Source organism: Eriocheir sinensis, chromosome 55 (genome assembly GCF_024679095.1).
Source record: "Eriocheir sinensis breed Jianghai 21 chromosome 55, ASM2467909v1, whole genome shotgun sequence".
Classification (NCBI taxonomy): Eukaryota; Metazoa; Arthropoda; class Malacostraca; order Decapoda; family Varunidae; genus Eriocheir; species Eriocheir sinensis.
This window is the reverse complement of record NC_066563.1, coordinates 1-17,500: the sequence shown is the minus strand read 5'-3', so window position 1 is coordinate 17,500 and position 17,500 is coordinate 1. Positions and strand designations below refer to the sequence as shown.

The 17,500-nt window shown below is 45.7% G+C and overlaps 1 protein-coding gene across 1 annotated transcript in view; it reads right to left on the bottom strand.

Annotated features, from left to right (window-relative positions):
• The window catches only part of LOC126983860 (cysteine-rich venom protein-like), a gene marked incomplete at its 5' end in the record, with an annotated part of 12,510 nt that extends 2,168 nt beyond the window's left edge, over positions 1 to 10,342 (bottom strand). Inside the window, 2 exon segments of the mRNA XM_050836990.1 lie at positions 1,142 to 1,290; positions 10,209 to 10,342. Coding sequence (XP_050692947.1) covers positions 1,142 to 1,290; positions 10,209 to 10,342 — 283 coding nt within the window.
• Between the last annotated feature and the right edge of the window lie 7,158 nt (positions 10,343 to 17,500).

Sequence of the window (17,500 nt, the reverse complement as noted above, 5' to 3'; positions counted from 1 at the left end):
GAGGGAATAGTTGAAGGCGAGGAGGGGGCGTTAGAGGGGAAGGAAGGGAGGGAGGGAAGAGTTAAGGGAAGGGAGGATTGGGAGAGTATGAAGGGAGAATGGGTCTAAAGTGGATTGTCTTAATAGAAAGGGAAGGCGAAGGGGGTTTGTGAAGGGGGAAGGATGACGCAAAAGGGGAAGGGACGGTGTGAAGGGAGAAGGGTTGGTGTGAAGGGGGAAGGGACGGTGTGAAGGGGGAAGGGTTGGTGTGAAGGGGGAAGGGATGGTGTGAAGGGGGAAGGGATGGTGTGAAGGGAAGGACGGTGTGAAGGGGAGGAAGGGTTGGTGTGAAGGGGAAGGGTTGGTGTGAAGGGAAGGGTTGGTGTGAAGGGAAGGGTTGGTGTGAAGGGGGAAGGGTTGGTGTGAAGGGGGAAGGGTTGGTGTGAAGGGGGAAGGGTTGGTGTGAAGGGGGAAGGGTTGGTGTGAAGGGGGAAGGGTTGGTGTGTAGGGGGAAGGGATGGTGTGAAGGGGGAAGGGATGGTGTGAAGGGGGAAGGGTTGGTGTGTAGGGGGAAGGGATGGTGTGAAGGGGGAAGGGATGGTGTGAAGGGGGAAGGGTTGGTGTGAAGGGGGAAGGGTTGGTGTGAAGGGGGAAGGGTTGGTGTGAAGGGGGAAGGGTTGGTGTGAAGGGGGAAGGGTTGATGTGAAGGGTTGGTGTGAAGGGGAAGGGTTGGTGTGAAGGGAAGGGTTGGTGTGAAGGGGAAGGTTGGTGTGAAGGGGGAAGGGTTGGTGTGAAGGGGGAAGGGTTGGTGTGAAGGGGGAAGGATGGTGTGAAGGGGAAGGATGGTGTGAAGGGGAGGGGTTGGTGTGAAGGGGGAAGGGTTGGTGTGAAGGGGGAAGGGTTGGTGTGAAGGGGGAAGGGTTGATGTGAAGGGGGAAGGGACGGTGTGAAGGGGGAATGGGGAATGTTTGCCTTACATCACCTGGCCCTTCACCCACCTATCCACCCACGTATCTAAGGCCATAAAACTATACCTAACCTCATTCCCTACCAACCCCCATAGGCCTGCAACACTCAAAACACCAACACCACTGTTCTCATCATCACCACCACCTTCACCACCACCACCACCACCACCACCATCACCACCACCAGTACCCACCATCGCTTCTTGGCGGGCGAGACGAAGACGTTCTGGCCGCACGCGCCGTAGTTGGAGGTCCAGCGCACACTCGGGTGCTCGGGGTGGCTGTGGTGGCCGCACTGCTCCGCCCACGCCTGCGCCTGCTCCGCCGCCGTCTTGTACCACTTCTGCGGGGGAGCAAGGGAAGGGTTGGCACTAAGGGGTCTGGAGAACCCTTGCTTGGTACTGACAGGCTCGTTTTCCCTCGGCACGAGAAAGGAAAGTATGGTTCAACGTTACTGCAAGGGTTGGCGTCCTGATTGTGACGCTTTCTCGTGTTTTTGGCTGAAAAGTATAAAAGTGTTGCCATTCAGATGAACTTGCTTCCCTTGTTTCCTCTCAAGTTTTGGCGCCGGAGGTAAAGGTTCAACATTAGCAGAAGTGGTTAAAATATTTTAAGCCCATTTTCTTTTAGTTTTAGGATTGCATATAAAGGCTTTACTTTATACCTAACATTAGTTTACATTTGTTTTCCATTGATATGTTGTGGTGGCAGCATAATGGAAAAAACAAAGAAAATACAATAATAAAAGTAAATAAAACAGACAATTTTATGGCAGCATCATAATCAGAAGATAAAGAAAACAAGGAAAAATGAAAGCCATAATTAAAAGTTCATTAAAAAGAACAAGATAACAGGAAAGTCACCAGGGAGGAAGGTCCGCGGTGGAGGGTGAAGAGCGTTGTCATTCCTCCCGGGCCCGTGTCTCTCGAGTCGTCAGTTTTACTTAATTGTGGCGCAGCTGCTTCTATAATTCACCGCAGCGCCGGCGAGTGTCTTAAGCCTCAACACGGCGCTCATTTACACAACACAGGAACGAAGAAAAGACAAGTGAGAAGATCCCGGCATGTAAAGGAGCGTGCGAGGAGGCGAGCGAGGAACACGAACTGATGTTGTTTTCTTTATGATGTTCCTGAGAGCCGCGTGACCTTACATCGCCGAGGCTGGGGGCGATGTTTGCTTTCGTGCGTCCGTCAACAAAACACACACACACACACACACACACACACACACACACACACACACACACACACACACACACAATCATTACGTCACCCCAAGTTAAAAGCATTGTAGGATAAATATGATGAAATACAAAACGGTGAAGGGGAGTTTCAAGACACTTATAAAAGAACATTAGATAAATCGTTACTTATTGGCATCTTTCCTGGTTTGGTATTTTTCTGTTTTCTTTAGAGGAGCAGTGTTGTGTGTGTGTGTGTGTGTGTGTGTGTGTGTGTGTGTGTGTGTGTGTGTTTTCACCCTTTGGTCGGTCTCCTTTACTTTAGAGAAAAAAATCCTTCACACAATTACGTAAAAATACAACAGGTAAAAGAAACACGCAAAGGCCCATCACGCCACCAGCCACACAAGACTCGCATTCTCAAACGCTCCGGGCTCTTGTTGAGATAGTTATTGAAGGCCACGGACAAAATACATCGGGTTCTCAAAAGTGATTTTAACGTTGACGGCGTAGAAATATTGCAAAACCACCTCCAGAGATCTGAACCCACGCACGGAAATCCCTGCAACATCTACGAGAGCCTCATTAAACAGATGTACTAAGGCGTCGACACGTTTGAGAATATGGACACTGCAGGACAAACGGGCGAGACGGGGCGAGACGGGCAGGGGCGACAGAGCGAAGAGTTGCAGGCGGGGACGCGTGGACAGGATACTCGGGCAGCGGGGAGGCGCGTGAAGGCAATACCAATGAGGACAATTGAACAACACACAGACAACGTATTTTAGTCTTGCTATAATCTTACGGTAAGCCGCGATACAGGAAGCAGATTTTTCGTGTTTTTTTATTCATTTTACATTGTATACCTGAGAAATGAAGTGCATGAGGAGAATTACAAACATGACATTGAGGCAATACTATTGAGGAAAGGTGAACAACACACAGCCAACGTGTTGCCGTCTTGATCTCGTTGTAATCTTACTATAAGCTGCGATAGAGGAAGCGAATTTGTCTGTGATTTTTGCTTTTATATATTTGTTTTATAATATAGTCATGAGAAGTGAAGGGTTTTAGGAGAATTACAGCCTATAAAAACCCGCACCAGTCTCATATACTAAAGTTGAACCACAATGCATAAGCCCCGTCACTCTATCTGGTCACTTTAACAGCCACACCTCGGGCAGCGGAGTAAATCAACAGCGCAAAGAGACATAAAACTCAAGCCTGTATACCTATCCGCCAGTCCTCAGCTTACCCCACTGTCGGGAACCTCCGCGGGCAGTCGAGATAAAAGTTAATCCTCCACACGAAGAGAAAAAAGAAAAGAAAAGAGCTGAAGTTCCTGTCGCTCTGAGCTGAGTATATCAAGTAAAGAGCGAGTCGAGAGCAGAGCAAGACGTGATCGTAAAGTATTTAATCCTTTGCATAAAAACGCCATCAGTCTGCGGCCGACTCACAACCGACTCTGTATGGAAGGAAGGAGCGAGTCAAGGAGAGAGAGAGAGAGAGAGAGAGAGAGAGAGAGAGAGAGAGAGAGAGAGAGAGAGAGAGAGAGAGAGAGAGAGAGAGAGAGAGAGAGAGAGAGAGAGAGAGAGAGAGAGAGAGAGAGAGAGAGAGAAAGCACCCCAAAACAAGCAAAACACAATAAATTCGGAACAACGCAAGACCCGCCTGGTTGCCGCGTGGAGGCGTGGAGAGCGTCGTGTTAACTCATCCACGAACACGGGGCCGAGGGAAGCAAAAAACGGGTGATTCATGGGTGGCCGTGTGGCAAGCCTGGCCCGTGTCTCAGACGATCACGGCTCCAAACGATTACTTCCATAGGCCACGGAGATCAGTCGGATTCTCAGGAGCGTTTGTCAAGTTCATGGTACAGAAGCTTTATTGAACTATCGCAAGGCTCATAAAACTACCCATGGGAATACACACAACCTCTACGAAAGCCTGATCAAATGTGGGTGTGTGGGCCCAGAAGCGTTTGGGAGTGCCGGCCTTGGTCCCTAATCTTGCTCCACTAAACTACTTCCTCCGTCTCGTGGTTCCGCTTGATCAGGTTTGTGTGCCTCTCGTGGGTGTAACATTCTCCTGCACACTTTATCTCTCCTATGAATGCGATTTTAGCTCGCTACTGTTCTGATTCTGCTCTTTTTTCGTCTTTTTTCTCAATTTATTAAAGATATTTTTGTGATTTCAGTTACCTTCTGCTTAGTTTAGTCCTTTATTCACTTTTTTCTTCCATTGATTAAGATGTCTTTGTTGGTCTCTATCGTGCCTTTTAGGGTGTAGGTAGGATGACACGTACTGAAACGGGCGTAAGCCACTCCAGGTGAGGTATACATTGGAGGCAAGGGGGTGGTGCAAGCCCACCAAAGACCCTTCCCTTGACCTCACTTTCCGTTTCCCTGTGGTCTCACCAACACCAGAGAGTAGTTCACCATGCTCTCTAAAGACAAATTCTCTTACTTTTCACACCAAACACCACCTCAAAATGTATCAAAATATATCAAACTGCTCACGAAGTAATAGCCTCAGAGATCCCATCCGGGGGGGGACCATAAATGCCCCCAGATCGGACAACTCTTTTGGACTTAGACCTGAGAGGTGTTTTGATAACTCTTAGAACTTTTTTTATCACCTTCAACTTTCGCGGTCTTTGGAGGAGGAGGAGGAGGAGGAGGAGGAAGAAGAAAAGTAAGAAGAAATAAGCACATAAGGAGGAAGATAAAAAGAAACATAGAAGGACAGTGAGAGCCTCGTCAAACTATCACTAGGGTCATAACACTACCCGAGGAAATACCCGCACCTTCTAGGAAAGCCTTAACAAATGTGGGTTATCCTTCAAATGTTTAAGAATGCTGGTCTATCTGTACTTCAAATGTTTAAGAATGCTGGTCTATCTGTCCTTCAAATGTTTAAGAATGCTGGTCTATCTGTCCTTCAAATGTTTAAGAATGCTGGTCTATCTGTCCTTCAAATGTTTAAGAATGCTGGTCTATCTGTCCTTCAAATGTTTAAGAATCCTGGTCTATCTGTCCTTCAAATGTTTAAGAATCCTGGTCTATCTGTCCTTCAAATGTTTAAGAATGCTGGTCTATCTGTCCTTCAAATGTTTAAGGATGCTGGTCTATCTGTCCTTCAAATGTTTAAGAATGCTGGTCTATCTGTACTTCAAATGTTTAAGAATGCTGGTCTATCTGTCCTTCAAATGTTTAAGAATGCTGGTCTATCTGTCCTTCAAATGTTTAAGGATGCTGGTCTATCAGTTCTTCAAATGTTTAATAATACTGGTCTGTCTCTTTGGAACTTTGTCTGCGACGCTGCCTCTCCGCCCAGTGGTTGCCTTGGTTAAGTTTATGTCTTCTGGGAACAAGTTTCTCTCCTGGTCAAGAATAATTCCTTCCTGACCTCGCTTTTTTGTATGTTAAAATATCCTCCCCGGTCTCTATCTGGCTTGGCGGGGGGCTACTTTCTGTGTGAGGGGAACATCTTAATTATCGCGAGAAGATTTTACAAAAGAATTAACCAACAGAACATTTTAAACACTTCAGGAGACTGTGAAGTGAGTCAGGTACTTTAGTGGATGACTCTTCGCTTTTAAATGTACACTCCTTGTTTTTGTGTTGTAGAGAATTCACTCAAACGAATCTAACCCTCTCTCTCGGCAGCTCTCACTGTCCTTCTAAGTATCTTGTTACTTTCCTTCTTATGTGTTTATTTCTTAATACTTATATTCTTCCTCCTCCTCCTCCTCCTCCTTCCCCTTTCTCTTCTATATCTCCTCTTCGTCCTCCTTCTCCTTCTCTCCTATTCTGCTTCCTATACTGGAAACGAAAAGTAATGGTAAGACAAAAACACAATACCTTCCTTTTTCTTTCCTTTTCATTTTCATTTTTTTTCCTTGACCTTCATTTTTCCTTTTCGTCTCCTGCACCCCGACGCCCTAGATGGCTCAGTGCTGCCCCCTACCTACGCCGAGTCTGGAGGGTCCCCAGTTCGTTACCGTTTTTCAGTCAGAAGGATAAAACAGTCTCCCGGGAAAAGGTTGACCCCCATTTGAAAGGTCAGTGAATTAATGGTCGTGTTATGGTGGGCCGGACATCTATTTTCAAGGCCAACGACTTCACATGATTCATTTACCTGTGCATGGCTGTATGTTAGCTGGCCCCTCCTCTTCCTCCTCCTCCCCCTCCTTTCTTGGTATGTGGGTGAAGTGTTTTCACCTCAAGGAACTAGTCGCCCCTGGCTTGCATAGTCTCAGGTCACCCTTGGACAAGGTGTAATATCTAATCTGTCTCCCGTGCCAGGGTCATGGTGAAGCCTCTGGACAGCAGGCAGAGGATCTCTTTATGAGACAATGTCTGGAGTTCCAGGGTCCTAGTTAGCTGGACTGTGCCCTAGTTATTTAGGACTGCGGTGTAGAAGAGTGTGGCGACCTCTTAACTAAAAAGCCTCCCTGGGAACAAGTTGGAGCAGCCCGTTTCGGGAGGCTGCTCTGTGACCAAGTGGTTCTTCGCCCGCTGCACCACGTCCCGGGAGCACGGCCAGGGTTGCAGGAGGCCATGGAAGTAACCTCACGTAGGCGACGGGTCAGCTGGCGCGGCGTGAGGGTGTTCCGGCCTGCCCTGGACGCGCTCCGCCTGCTTATGAGGAGGAGGAGGAGGAGGAGGAGGAGGAAAAGGAAGAAGACGAGGAGGAGCTGATAGTGATGAAGAAGCGACGGCCATGAGGAAGGGAGAGAAAAGGAGGGAGGAGGGAGGAGGAGGAGAGAAGGAAGATGATGAAGAAGAGGAAGTCAGGACCATGAGGAGGGAAGAGATGAGGAAGGAAAAGGAGGAGAGAAGATGAAGATGAGGAGGAGATAGAGGAAAGAAATGATGATATGAGGTGATGAGGTGATGATGAGGAAGAAGAAGGAAGGAAAGAATGAGATAAAAGAGATGAAGGAAGGAGAAAAAGGGGATGAAGAGGAAGAAGAATAAGCAGGATGAAGAACGAAGAACAAGAACAAGATGAACAAGAACAAAAACAAGAACGAAGAAAAGTAGAAAACAACAACGACAACAACAACAACAACATCGGTTTATGGGGGTGATGATGATGATGATGAGGAGGAGGAGGAGGAGGACGGCGGAGGAGGAGGAGGACGGAAGAGGAGGAGGAGGAGGAGGACGAGGAGGAGGAGGCTTGACAACAGAGAGAAACATTTGGATATATTGACAAAAAGTGAAAATGAGGGCCAAGCAAAAAGAAACATGAGGAGAACGGAATCAATGACGAGGAGGAGGACGAAGGCGAAAGAGAAATGCGACTAACAAGGGAAAGAAGTTGAAGGTGAGTGACAAATATGTGAAAATAGAATCAGAGAAGAAGTAAAAAACGTATGCGAAGGAGGACGAGCTTGATGATGAAATAAAAAGGAGGAAGAGGAGGAGGAGGAGGAGGAGGAGATGGAGGAGTGAGACAGACACCAGACCGGATCAGTTGCAAATACAAAGAGTAAATCAAATCAAGGACAAGGTGAGAAAAACCAAAATGATAAACTCTGGATACAGACGAAGTAGTGGCAGGTTAGCTTAGTGGTGCTGAATGAGGGGCAGGAAGCGGGTGCCAGGACGGACCCAAAACCTTAAATGGAAAGAGTGAAGAATGGATATGTTGAACAACGAAAACAGCAAAGAAGAGATATAGGATATAATGGAAATGCTAAGGAATGGAAGTGATAAACAGAGGAAATAATAAAGAACGTAAGAGCATTAAAGCATAATGTAAGGAGTCTGCAAGAGGCCGGTAGGCCAGTATCTAACCTCTTCCTGAATGTGTCAATCGTATTGACGCACACAGCATGACGCTCGAGCCTGTTCCACTCACCCACCACTCTGCTGGTGAACCAATTCTCGCCTATGAATTTGTTAAATCTGAATGTATCCAACTTGAACCTATCGCTAGGTGTCCAACCGGCTCCCTTAGCACCGCTGCTAAGTCTCTTCTCATCAGGCAGATTTCAAAACCCTTGAATAATTACTGTCATCCTCCTCTGCACAGATTACAGTATCTTGATATTCATTCTCTACAGTAAGGTGACCAGAACCGACCGTATGATCATGATGCGGTCAATCTAATGCTGAATATAGTTTGAGGATGACCTCAACGCTTCTACTGCTTACGCTCCTTGAAATAAGAACATAAGAAGAACATAAGAACATAAGAGTCTGCAAGAGGCCGGTAGGCCTGTGCGAGGCAGCTCCTCTGAACCTAGGCTCCCGTGTAGCTCCCGTGTATCTAATCCCACCTAATATCGTTGTCCATGAATTTATCTAGTCTATTTTTGAATGTGACAATTGTATTGTCACTCACTACATGACTGCTAAGCCTATTCCACTCATCCACCACCCTGTTAGTAAACCAATTTTTGCCTATGTCCCTGTTGAATCTGAATTTATCCAGTTTAAACCCATTATTTCGTGTCCTACCCGGTTCTCTTACCAACAAAACCTTATGAATGTCTCCCTTATTAAAGCCCTTCATCCATTTATAAACCTCGATCATGTCTCCACGCACCCTTCGCCTTTCTAGAGAATGCAAATTTAACTGTTTGAGTCTTTCCTCGTATGGCAAGTTTCTCAACCCCTGAATCATCTTAGTCATCCTCCTCTGCACCGATTCTAACATTTTGATATCCATTCTATAGTAAGGTGACCAGAACTGAACCGCATAGTCAAGATGAGGTCTAACTAATGCTAAATATAGTTTGATAAAGACTTCGGCGCTTCTGTTGCTTACGCTCCTTGAAATAAATCCCAGTACCCTATTTGCTCGATTTCTAGCTTGAATGCATTGTGCCCTTGGACGGAGATCAGAGCTCACTAAGACCCCTAAATCCCTCTCGCACCCAGACCTGCTTATGAGAGTGTCATTTAAGCAATAGTTATGACAGGGGTTGTTCCTACCTACACTCAGAATACTGCACTTCCCTACATTGAACTCCATCTGCCATTTATCCGCCCAGTCATACAATCTGTTGAGTTCAGCCTGGAGAATACTAGCGTCCTGATCCGACTCAATTACTCTACCGATCTTGGTATCATCTGCAAACTTACTAACATCACTACTAATTCCTGTATCTATGTCATTGATATAATAATAAACAAAAGTGGACCTAATACCGAACCTTGTGGGAGGCGATAACGAACCTTGTGGGATAATACCAAACCTTGTGGGCATAATACCGATCCTTGTGGGTATAATACCGAACCTTGTGGGATAATACCGAACCTTGTGGGTAAAACACAGTACCGTGTTTGCCCGATTCCTGGCCTGGATGCATTGCCCCCTAGGACGGATATCAGAGCTTACTAAGACCCCTAAGTCCCTCCCACACCAAGATCTTCTCAGGGGAGTGTCATTGAAGGAATATTATTGTGTGAAGGCTTATTCCTGCCTGCACTCAGAAGAGAAAGAAAATTTAAAAGAATGGAAATAATAAAAGAAAAGAAAGGTTACAATACCAACCACGAAAAATAAGTTCATTAAACCGTGTAACACGAGTACTAACAGGGAGCATACGCCCGGGGGCGAGTCCCTTCACTCACTCGCCGCCCATACTACCGACGGCTCCCCCGAGCAAGCTCCCACACACCTGCCGTATCCAAGCCAAAGCCATCCCAGCAGGGTCGATTTATTTGCCCCAGCCATGAGTTACGTGGGCGTCCCCTGTATTAATGAATGTATCGCGCCGTGAATGATCCTGGCGAGGGTACTGAATACATGACTATAAATCACACACACCGAGACACTGTTGTTGTTTATGTTAATGGGCGGGACGAATCCACTGGCCCCCTTAACTCCATACTATGACCTCTGACCCCGTGACCTCCTGACCCCTTAACCTTTCACCCATTGTTACGGTCGTGCGGGGGAGAGTATGAAGAATAATCGAAGGAAAATATTATTGAAAGGGAGAAGAAAAAAAACTAGAAATAATGACAGCAAATTGATGTATGTATGTCATACATTATATATGATATATGAGAGAGCTCAGGAATACGTCCCCCTCATTTGACCTCCCCCGCCCCGTGACTCACCACAGCCAGCATGTCGGCGGCGGGCGGGTCCACGTTGGCGCGCAGCAGGTTGTGTTGCCTCACCAGGTGTCGTCTCACCTTGACGCGCCGCGGGTCCAGGGAGCGATACGGCTGACCCGACACCCACCCGCTACCTGTGGACGGAGGACAGGTGGGTTAGGGGGGGGTAAGAGGAGGATAAGGAGCGTGGTGGTGGGGGTGGGATATGGTGGTGACGGAGTTGAGTTGAAGTAGGGGGAATGTAGTAGTAGTAGTAGTAGTAGTAGTAGTAGTCGTAGTAATAGTAGTTGCTCTTGTTTTGGTAATAGTAACGGTATCATGAGTGTTAGGAGTAGCTGTCGCTGCTGTCCTTGTTCTTGTTGTTTTTCTATCCTAGAAAACGCAAAGTCAACACAGTAAAGCAGGATTCTCCGAGGGCTGGGTCGCGACACACTAGACTACTGGGCTGCGAGAGACTAGAAAAATAACACTCGTTAGGTCAACACTTCCTCGCAAAAAGACGATGAAAATCCAGACGGCGGGAGACACACGGCTCGCAGCACAGTGAGGAGACGCGCTAACAGGTCGTGAGGATAACACATGTTGGAAATTAAACTGGGTCACTTTATTTTTTTAAGGATACAAATTAAAGAACATTGCTGTCATCTTTAAGCGCCATCCATATCACCCATTACTAGTCACCACCATCACTATCATCACCACCTCCACTGTAAACATCAAAAACAGCAGCAGCAACAAAAACAACAACAACAGAAACAGCAACAACAGCAACAACATGCCAACCAGGTGACATCACAGGTCAAACATCACCACCACCATCACCTCCACTATCACATCAAGCATCATCACCAATTATACCCAACGACCCTCACCATTTACTTAGAAAACCAAACACACGAATCCCACCCTCACCACCACCACCACCACCACGACTCCCACCCTCACCACCACGACTCCCACCCTCACCACCACCACCGCTACCCTCACCACCACCACCGCTACCCTCGCTACCACCCTCACCCCAACCACCACCGCCACCACCACACAGTCCGGGTAAGTCACTCAGAGGTTGCTTTGTCTCCCTTTTAATCTGTTCATCATCATTAAGACAACATGATTAAGGGAAGGAGAAGACGAGGAAAGAGAAATGCGGCAGTCTCCCACACTTAGGAGGAGGAGGAGGAGGAGGAGGAGGAGGAGGAGGAGGAGGAGATAAGTAAAGCATTTAAGGCCAAGGAAATGGAAGAGTGAAGCAAGAGAAGCAGGGAAAGAAGGAAGAGGAGAAAGTAGAGGAGGAGGAGGAGGAGGAGGAGAGGGATGAGCAGAAGGAGGAGGAAGGTCAAGCAAATGTAGATAATGAGGAGTGTGTTGGTATTCCATATAATTAAGGGAGAAAGTAAATCTCTCTCTCTCTCTCTCTCTCTCTCTCTCTCTCTCTCTCTCTCTCTCTCTCTCTCTCTCTCTCTCTCTCTCTCTCTCTCTCTCTCTCTCTCATTAACCACTTCAGCGTTGCACAGTATTATAATTTTCCTCCTAGTCTTACTGTGTGTGCCTGTGTGTGTGTGTGTGTGTGTGTGTGTGTGTGTGTGTGTGTGTTACCAGATAAAAACAATCTAGCATCGTCCTCTTCGTGCGATAAAACAAACAGGAAAGGAGGAAAGTAATTATATGAGAAGAAGAAGTAATAGTAGTAGTAGTAATTGTTGTTGTTGTTGTTGTTGATGATGTTGTAGGAAGAGGAAATACCAATATACAGATGATGACCAAAACAGGAATATATTACACATTGTTAACACACGCAAACAAAGTCGCATCGCTCGTGTAAGATAATATTTCATGCATTCATTGATACTCCTTGCTAGGAGAGAGAGAGAGAGAGAGAGAGAGAGAGAGAGAGAGAGAGAGAGAGAGAGAGAGAGAGAGAGAGAGAGAGAGAAAGGTCTTGTATATTTACTTCATTCCTCTCTGTAACCTCCAGAGAGACTAAGGTCGTGTGTGTGTGTGTGTGTGTGTGTGTGTGTGTGTGTGTGTGTTCCTCCTAATCTCTCATCCTGGTTTCCATTTAACACACACACACACACACACACACACACACACACACACACACACACTCATCCCCTACAAGGCCATCAGTAAAATTTATTCTCTGTTCAGACTTCAAGCGAGAAAAGAGTGAGAAGAAAAAAGTTAAAATATGACCTACTGAAATTTCACCCCCAAAGAGTACACTCGTAAAAAACAAGGAAGAGCAAATGAACCACTCCCTCACCACCACCGCCACCACCACCACCACCTCCTCTACTACTACTCCTACTATTACTACTACTACTACTACTACTACTTCTGCAACTACTACTACTACTACTTCTGCAACTACTACTACTACTACTACTACTTCTGCAACTACTACTACTACTACTACTATCACTACTACTGCTGCTACCAGTGTTGATGCGGATGCTGCTGCTGCTGATCCTGCAACTTATCTGCTAAACACGTTCAAGCTACTCTTAACAAAATGGCTCATAAAACACCAGGTAACACATGTAAATAATATGGTCCACCTTGCAAAAGAAAAACAGCTACTACTACTACTACTACTACTACTACTACTACTACTACTACTACTACTACTACTATGGATACTCTTCTTCCTTCTCTTACTTCACTTCCTCCTTTCCTCTTCCTCCTCTTATTACTCCCTCACTTTTGGGCCAACGGGAACTAGTTTTCTCAGCATCAGTTTTCACGTCTGGCTAACCTTGTGTATTGTTCCGCCTCGCGCCTTGCTTCCGAGGTGACGTGTGTCTTTCGCTGTGATAAGAAACGTCACTTCTGGGAGAATAAGGAAGGGCGCGAATGACTGACTGACTGACTGGCTGGTGGCTGACCCTCTCCTTCACTCCTCCGCTCCTTCACCGCCTTTCTCGACGTCCTTCTTCCTTATCGCCACTTATGAAGGCGAGGAAAGAAGGACTTTGTTGGTATCCTTCACGCCCTCACTCACCTCCTTCCTCGTCTTCCTTTCATTCGCCGCTACTCGTGTATGACGGCGAGAGAGAGAGAGAGAGAGAGAGAGAGAGAGAGAGAGAGAGAGAGAGAGAGAGAGAGAGAGAGAGAGAGAGAGAGAGAGAGAGAGAGAGAGAGAGAGAGAGAGAGAGAGAGAGAGAGAGAGAGAGAGAGAGAGACAGAGAGAGAGAGAGAGAGAGAGAGAGAGAGAGAGAGAGAGAGAGAGAGAGAGAGAGAGAGAGAGAGAGAGAGAGAGAGAGAGAGAGAGAGAGAGAGAGAGAGAGAGAGAGAGAGAGAGAGACCTAACTTATGTATATGCGTCTCGTTGCATTGCCAAGAGGAAAGGTCCATTGTCTTCGCGTTCTCTACAAGTTATCTCCCTGTCCTGCTCTCTCCCTTTCTCCCTGCTTGTCCCTTTGTCCTCTCTCTCTCTCTCTCTCTCTCTCTCTCTCTCTCTCTCTCGACTTCCTTCTATCATTTCCTTCGCTCAATTTCTCTCTCTCTCTCTCTCTCTCTCTCTCTCTCTCTCTCTCTCTCTCTCTCTCTCTCTCCCCGTAATCGTTAATCAATGCATTCGTTTACCAATCCTCAGTTTATCCATGTCGGGGCGTCGCCTAGCATTCTTCCGCGTGAGAGAGAGAGACGGGGGGGGGGGAGGGGGGGGGGAGGTAGATGCAGGTGGTGGGCGGACGGTGATTCGGGTGGACAGCACGCCGCCCACACACCCGCGCCTTATTAACACTCCATTGCCCCGCTCATCCTTTTTTTTACTGCCCTCGCTCTCCTAAGCAGACCGCAGACTCCCCACCTCCCCTCCCCGCCAGGTACCGCACACTAATAACTCTCCCTCGACTACTGTGTCCCACTTCACATGCGGTTCCGACCCTAAGAAGAGCTAGTATGGCCTTAATCACCCCTAAATATGAGGTAAAGAGGGTCATTATGCATTCAGTACCATTGTCTGTTTCATTCCATCGGTCCACCAACAGAGCGGGAATTTTCATGGATGTGGTACCTGCGCATTTCTAGTTCGTGAATGCGTGAAAATCAACTGTTGTGATAGACACTCAAGCTTATTTTTCAATAATATATTTGAATGTTTATGTACACAAAAAACAACTCAGTCGTTTACATCGATAATCTAACATACAAGCACACGAAAAGACAAGCTTGTATCAAATAACACAGTCACGTCATGCTCGAACGATCTATGTTTTTCTTCTTCAAATTCATTGATTGATAGGTCATTTCAGGTATATTAAATGATATCTGGCTCTGCAAGTGCAATTAAGGGTATTTTAATAATTCACTGCATGTAAATAACCAATATTAATCGAAATAATATGAAATAGTAAATAATAGCAGTGGAATGCGATGCTAGACTATTTCCAGTATCAGGCTACCCATGTTATTAAAATACATGCCACGCATCAAAATTCCTTATGTATAGACATTTGCAGAGCCGGATGTCACTTTGTGTACCTGAATGAGATGAAATATGGGTATCTGAAAGGCTATAAATCGTTCGAGTATGATCAGACCTACTCTTTGATACACAAGTTGTTCTTTCCCGTGTGTGTGTATGGTAGATTATCGATGGAAACCGGCACGTTTGCGGCTCATATAAGAGGGCTTCAGGGTTTCTTGTATACACGAACATTTAAATATATCACTGAGCATATAGGGCTGATCTTCACGCAGTCACGAACTTCTTTTAACAGCGAGAGTAGCTTTTTTTTTTTAATTTTTACTTTTTTTGTGCCCTTGAACTGTCTCCTTTGCTGTAAAAAAAAAAAAAAAAAAAAAACAATGCGCAGGTGACACATCTTCGTTCGCGAGCGGACGGACGGAATGAAACGGACTATAATCATTATCATCATTTTAAGGTATTACTAGTTTACTGTTGGATTTAAGGCCTTTCCCAACGTCCTCCATCTGTTAGTGTTCTTCATATATGCTCCAATTTCATCTCTCCGCCTGGTCCTCTGTCTGGTCCGATTTCTACACTACCTGGTCAGCCACTCTGTTACCCTGGTCGTCTATCTTTTACAAGTTCCACGCATGATGTGACCTGCCCAAGTCCATTTCTTATTCTTAATCGCCAATAGAATATCCTCAGCTTTTGTTTGTTTTTAATCCATGATGATCGCTTCCTTTCTCTCCATATTTAACTGGACATTTTTTCTCTCCATTCCTCTTTGTGTGTTTCTTGGCTTGCTCACAACATCCAATATTACCTTTCACCTTCCCACACGAGAAGGCTATCAAGGCTAATCACTTCTACTTTCCATGTTGTTTCTACCTTTCGATACAGACTAATGAGCCCCGCCGTAGCCCTAACTACCCCGGCTATGAGGTAATAATTGCTGTCGTGTATCTTAAATGAACCATAACTTACGTACAGGGGGCTTTTCAGAAGCCTACACAGTCTCCTGCTTTTCACGCGGCTCCTGCCTCCGAGGACTATTACAGCCGCCTTGTACCTTAATGACCCTAAGCCTGCAGTAATGGTGGCCGCCGTGTGCCTGCAATGACCAGCAACTTAAACACTTACCAACAGGGAGAAAAAGATCAGCCCACTACAGTCAACTTTCTATTCGGCTCCTACCCCCCCTCCCCCCCCCGAAAAAAAACAAGTAATTGATATAGCCACGTTGCGCATAAATTACTCAAGATAATAAGTCTTATGCTTCTATAATCACCAACAACTACCAACTCTCAACAAGAAATAATCTTCCGTAACTACCCACCATAACCACCATAATTACCCATCATAACCATCACCAACCACCCACTACCGTTGGACGTTAATTAAACTTTTTTTCCCTTGTTCCCTTGGCAGCCATGTCGTGGGTGCCAATACCATAGATACATTCAAAAAGAGGTTAGATAAAGCCATGGATGGTGAGGTAAGGTGGGGTTGAGTGTACAGGAGCTGCCCTGTATAGGCCAACCGGCCTCTTGCAGACTCCTTAGGTTCTTATGTTCTTATGTTCTTATATACTGCTCAGCCACGCCGGGACCTAATAAGGCTACCCAGTGAACTTCAAAGGCGCAAGACAGGACACCGCTGAGCTTCCAGCACCACACGTTACTTGCGGACCCACCGCAGGCAATACTCTGGATCCTGCGCCTCACACTGTGTTTAGCACCGACAGGAGACACGATTGATAAAAGTAAATATTATTGATAGAAGTAAATACGATTCTTAACAGTAAAAGCGACTTTTAAAAGTATACGATTAAAAGGAGTAAATACAATAAGGAAATACGATTATTAAAAGGTAAAAACGATTGATGAAAGTACGAACCATTAATAAAAGTAATCTAGATCCTGCGCCCCACACGTCCTCATCCCCGACAGGAAGCAAGACAAACGGCCGCCCAGCACGGGTAAGCACCGCGGCCCTGAGCCTTCCGTCCGCCGCCGCACCGTATTATCGACAAACTCATAAACCGTCGGTAAAAACTAAGCCAGACAGTGATAAATAAAGAGTCTATCCTTGATGGAATTTGACACCTCAACATAAAGCGATAAAGAACAATCCCGCTGCCCTCGCCGAGCGCCGGTGCAGCCACGGCCCGCCGCCGCGGCCCACGCGTCCGCACCATCCCCGGTAAAAACGAAGGCCGGTCATTATACAACGCCGGGAAGAGATCAGTTAAGCCGCCGCGACACGATCTACTTAAATGGCTCCTTCAGAGGCTACTGAGGCTTGTGAAGAGAAACCATTTACACGATGGAAGATTTATAGACGTAATAGTGATGATGATGATAAACAATGATACTACTAATGATGATGACATTAATAATTATAATTGAACATAATATAATATGATAATAGAAATAATAATAATAATAATAGTAATAATAGTAATAATAATAATAATAATAATAATAATAATAATAATAATAATAATAATAATAATAATAATAATAATAATAATAATAATAATAATAATAATAATAATGAAATAATAATAATCGCATTCTCATTGTCACTAATATTAGTAGTAGTAGTAGTAGTAGTAGTAGTAGTAGTAGTCACCTCTTGGGATTCTTTTTAGGAGCAGCGAGTAGCGGGCTTTTTTTTATTATTGTTTTCTTTTTCTGTGTGCCCTTGAGCTGTCTCCTTTGTTGTAAAAAAAAAATCGTGTTTCACTGGACTACGGAAGGCGGGAGTTTATTCCATTCTCGCACTACGACGTAAGTGAAAAAAACTTTGGCAGTCTGATATTGTTTGTTTACACTTAAGTTTTTTGCCATTGTTTGTGGCTCGGAAC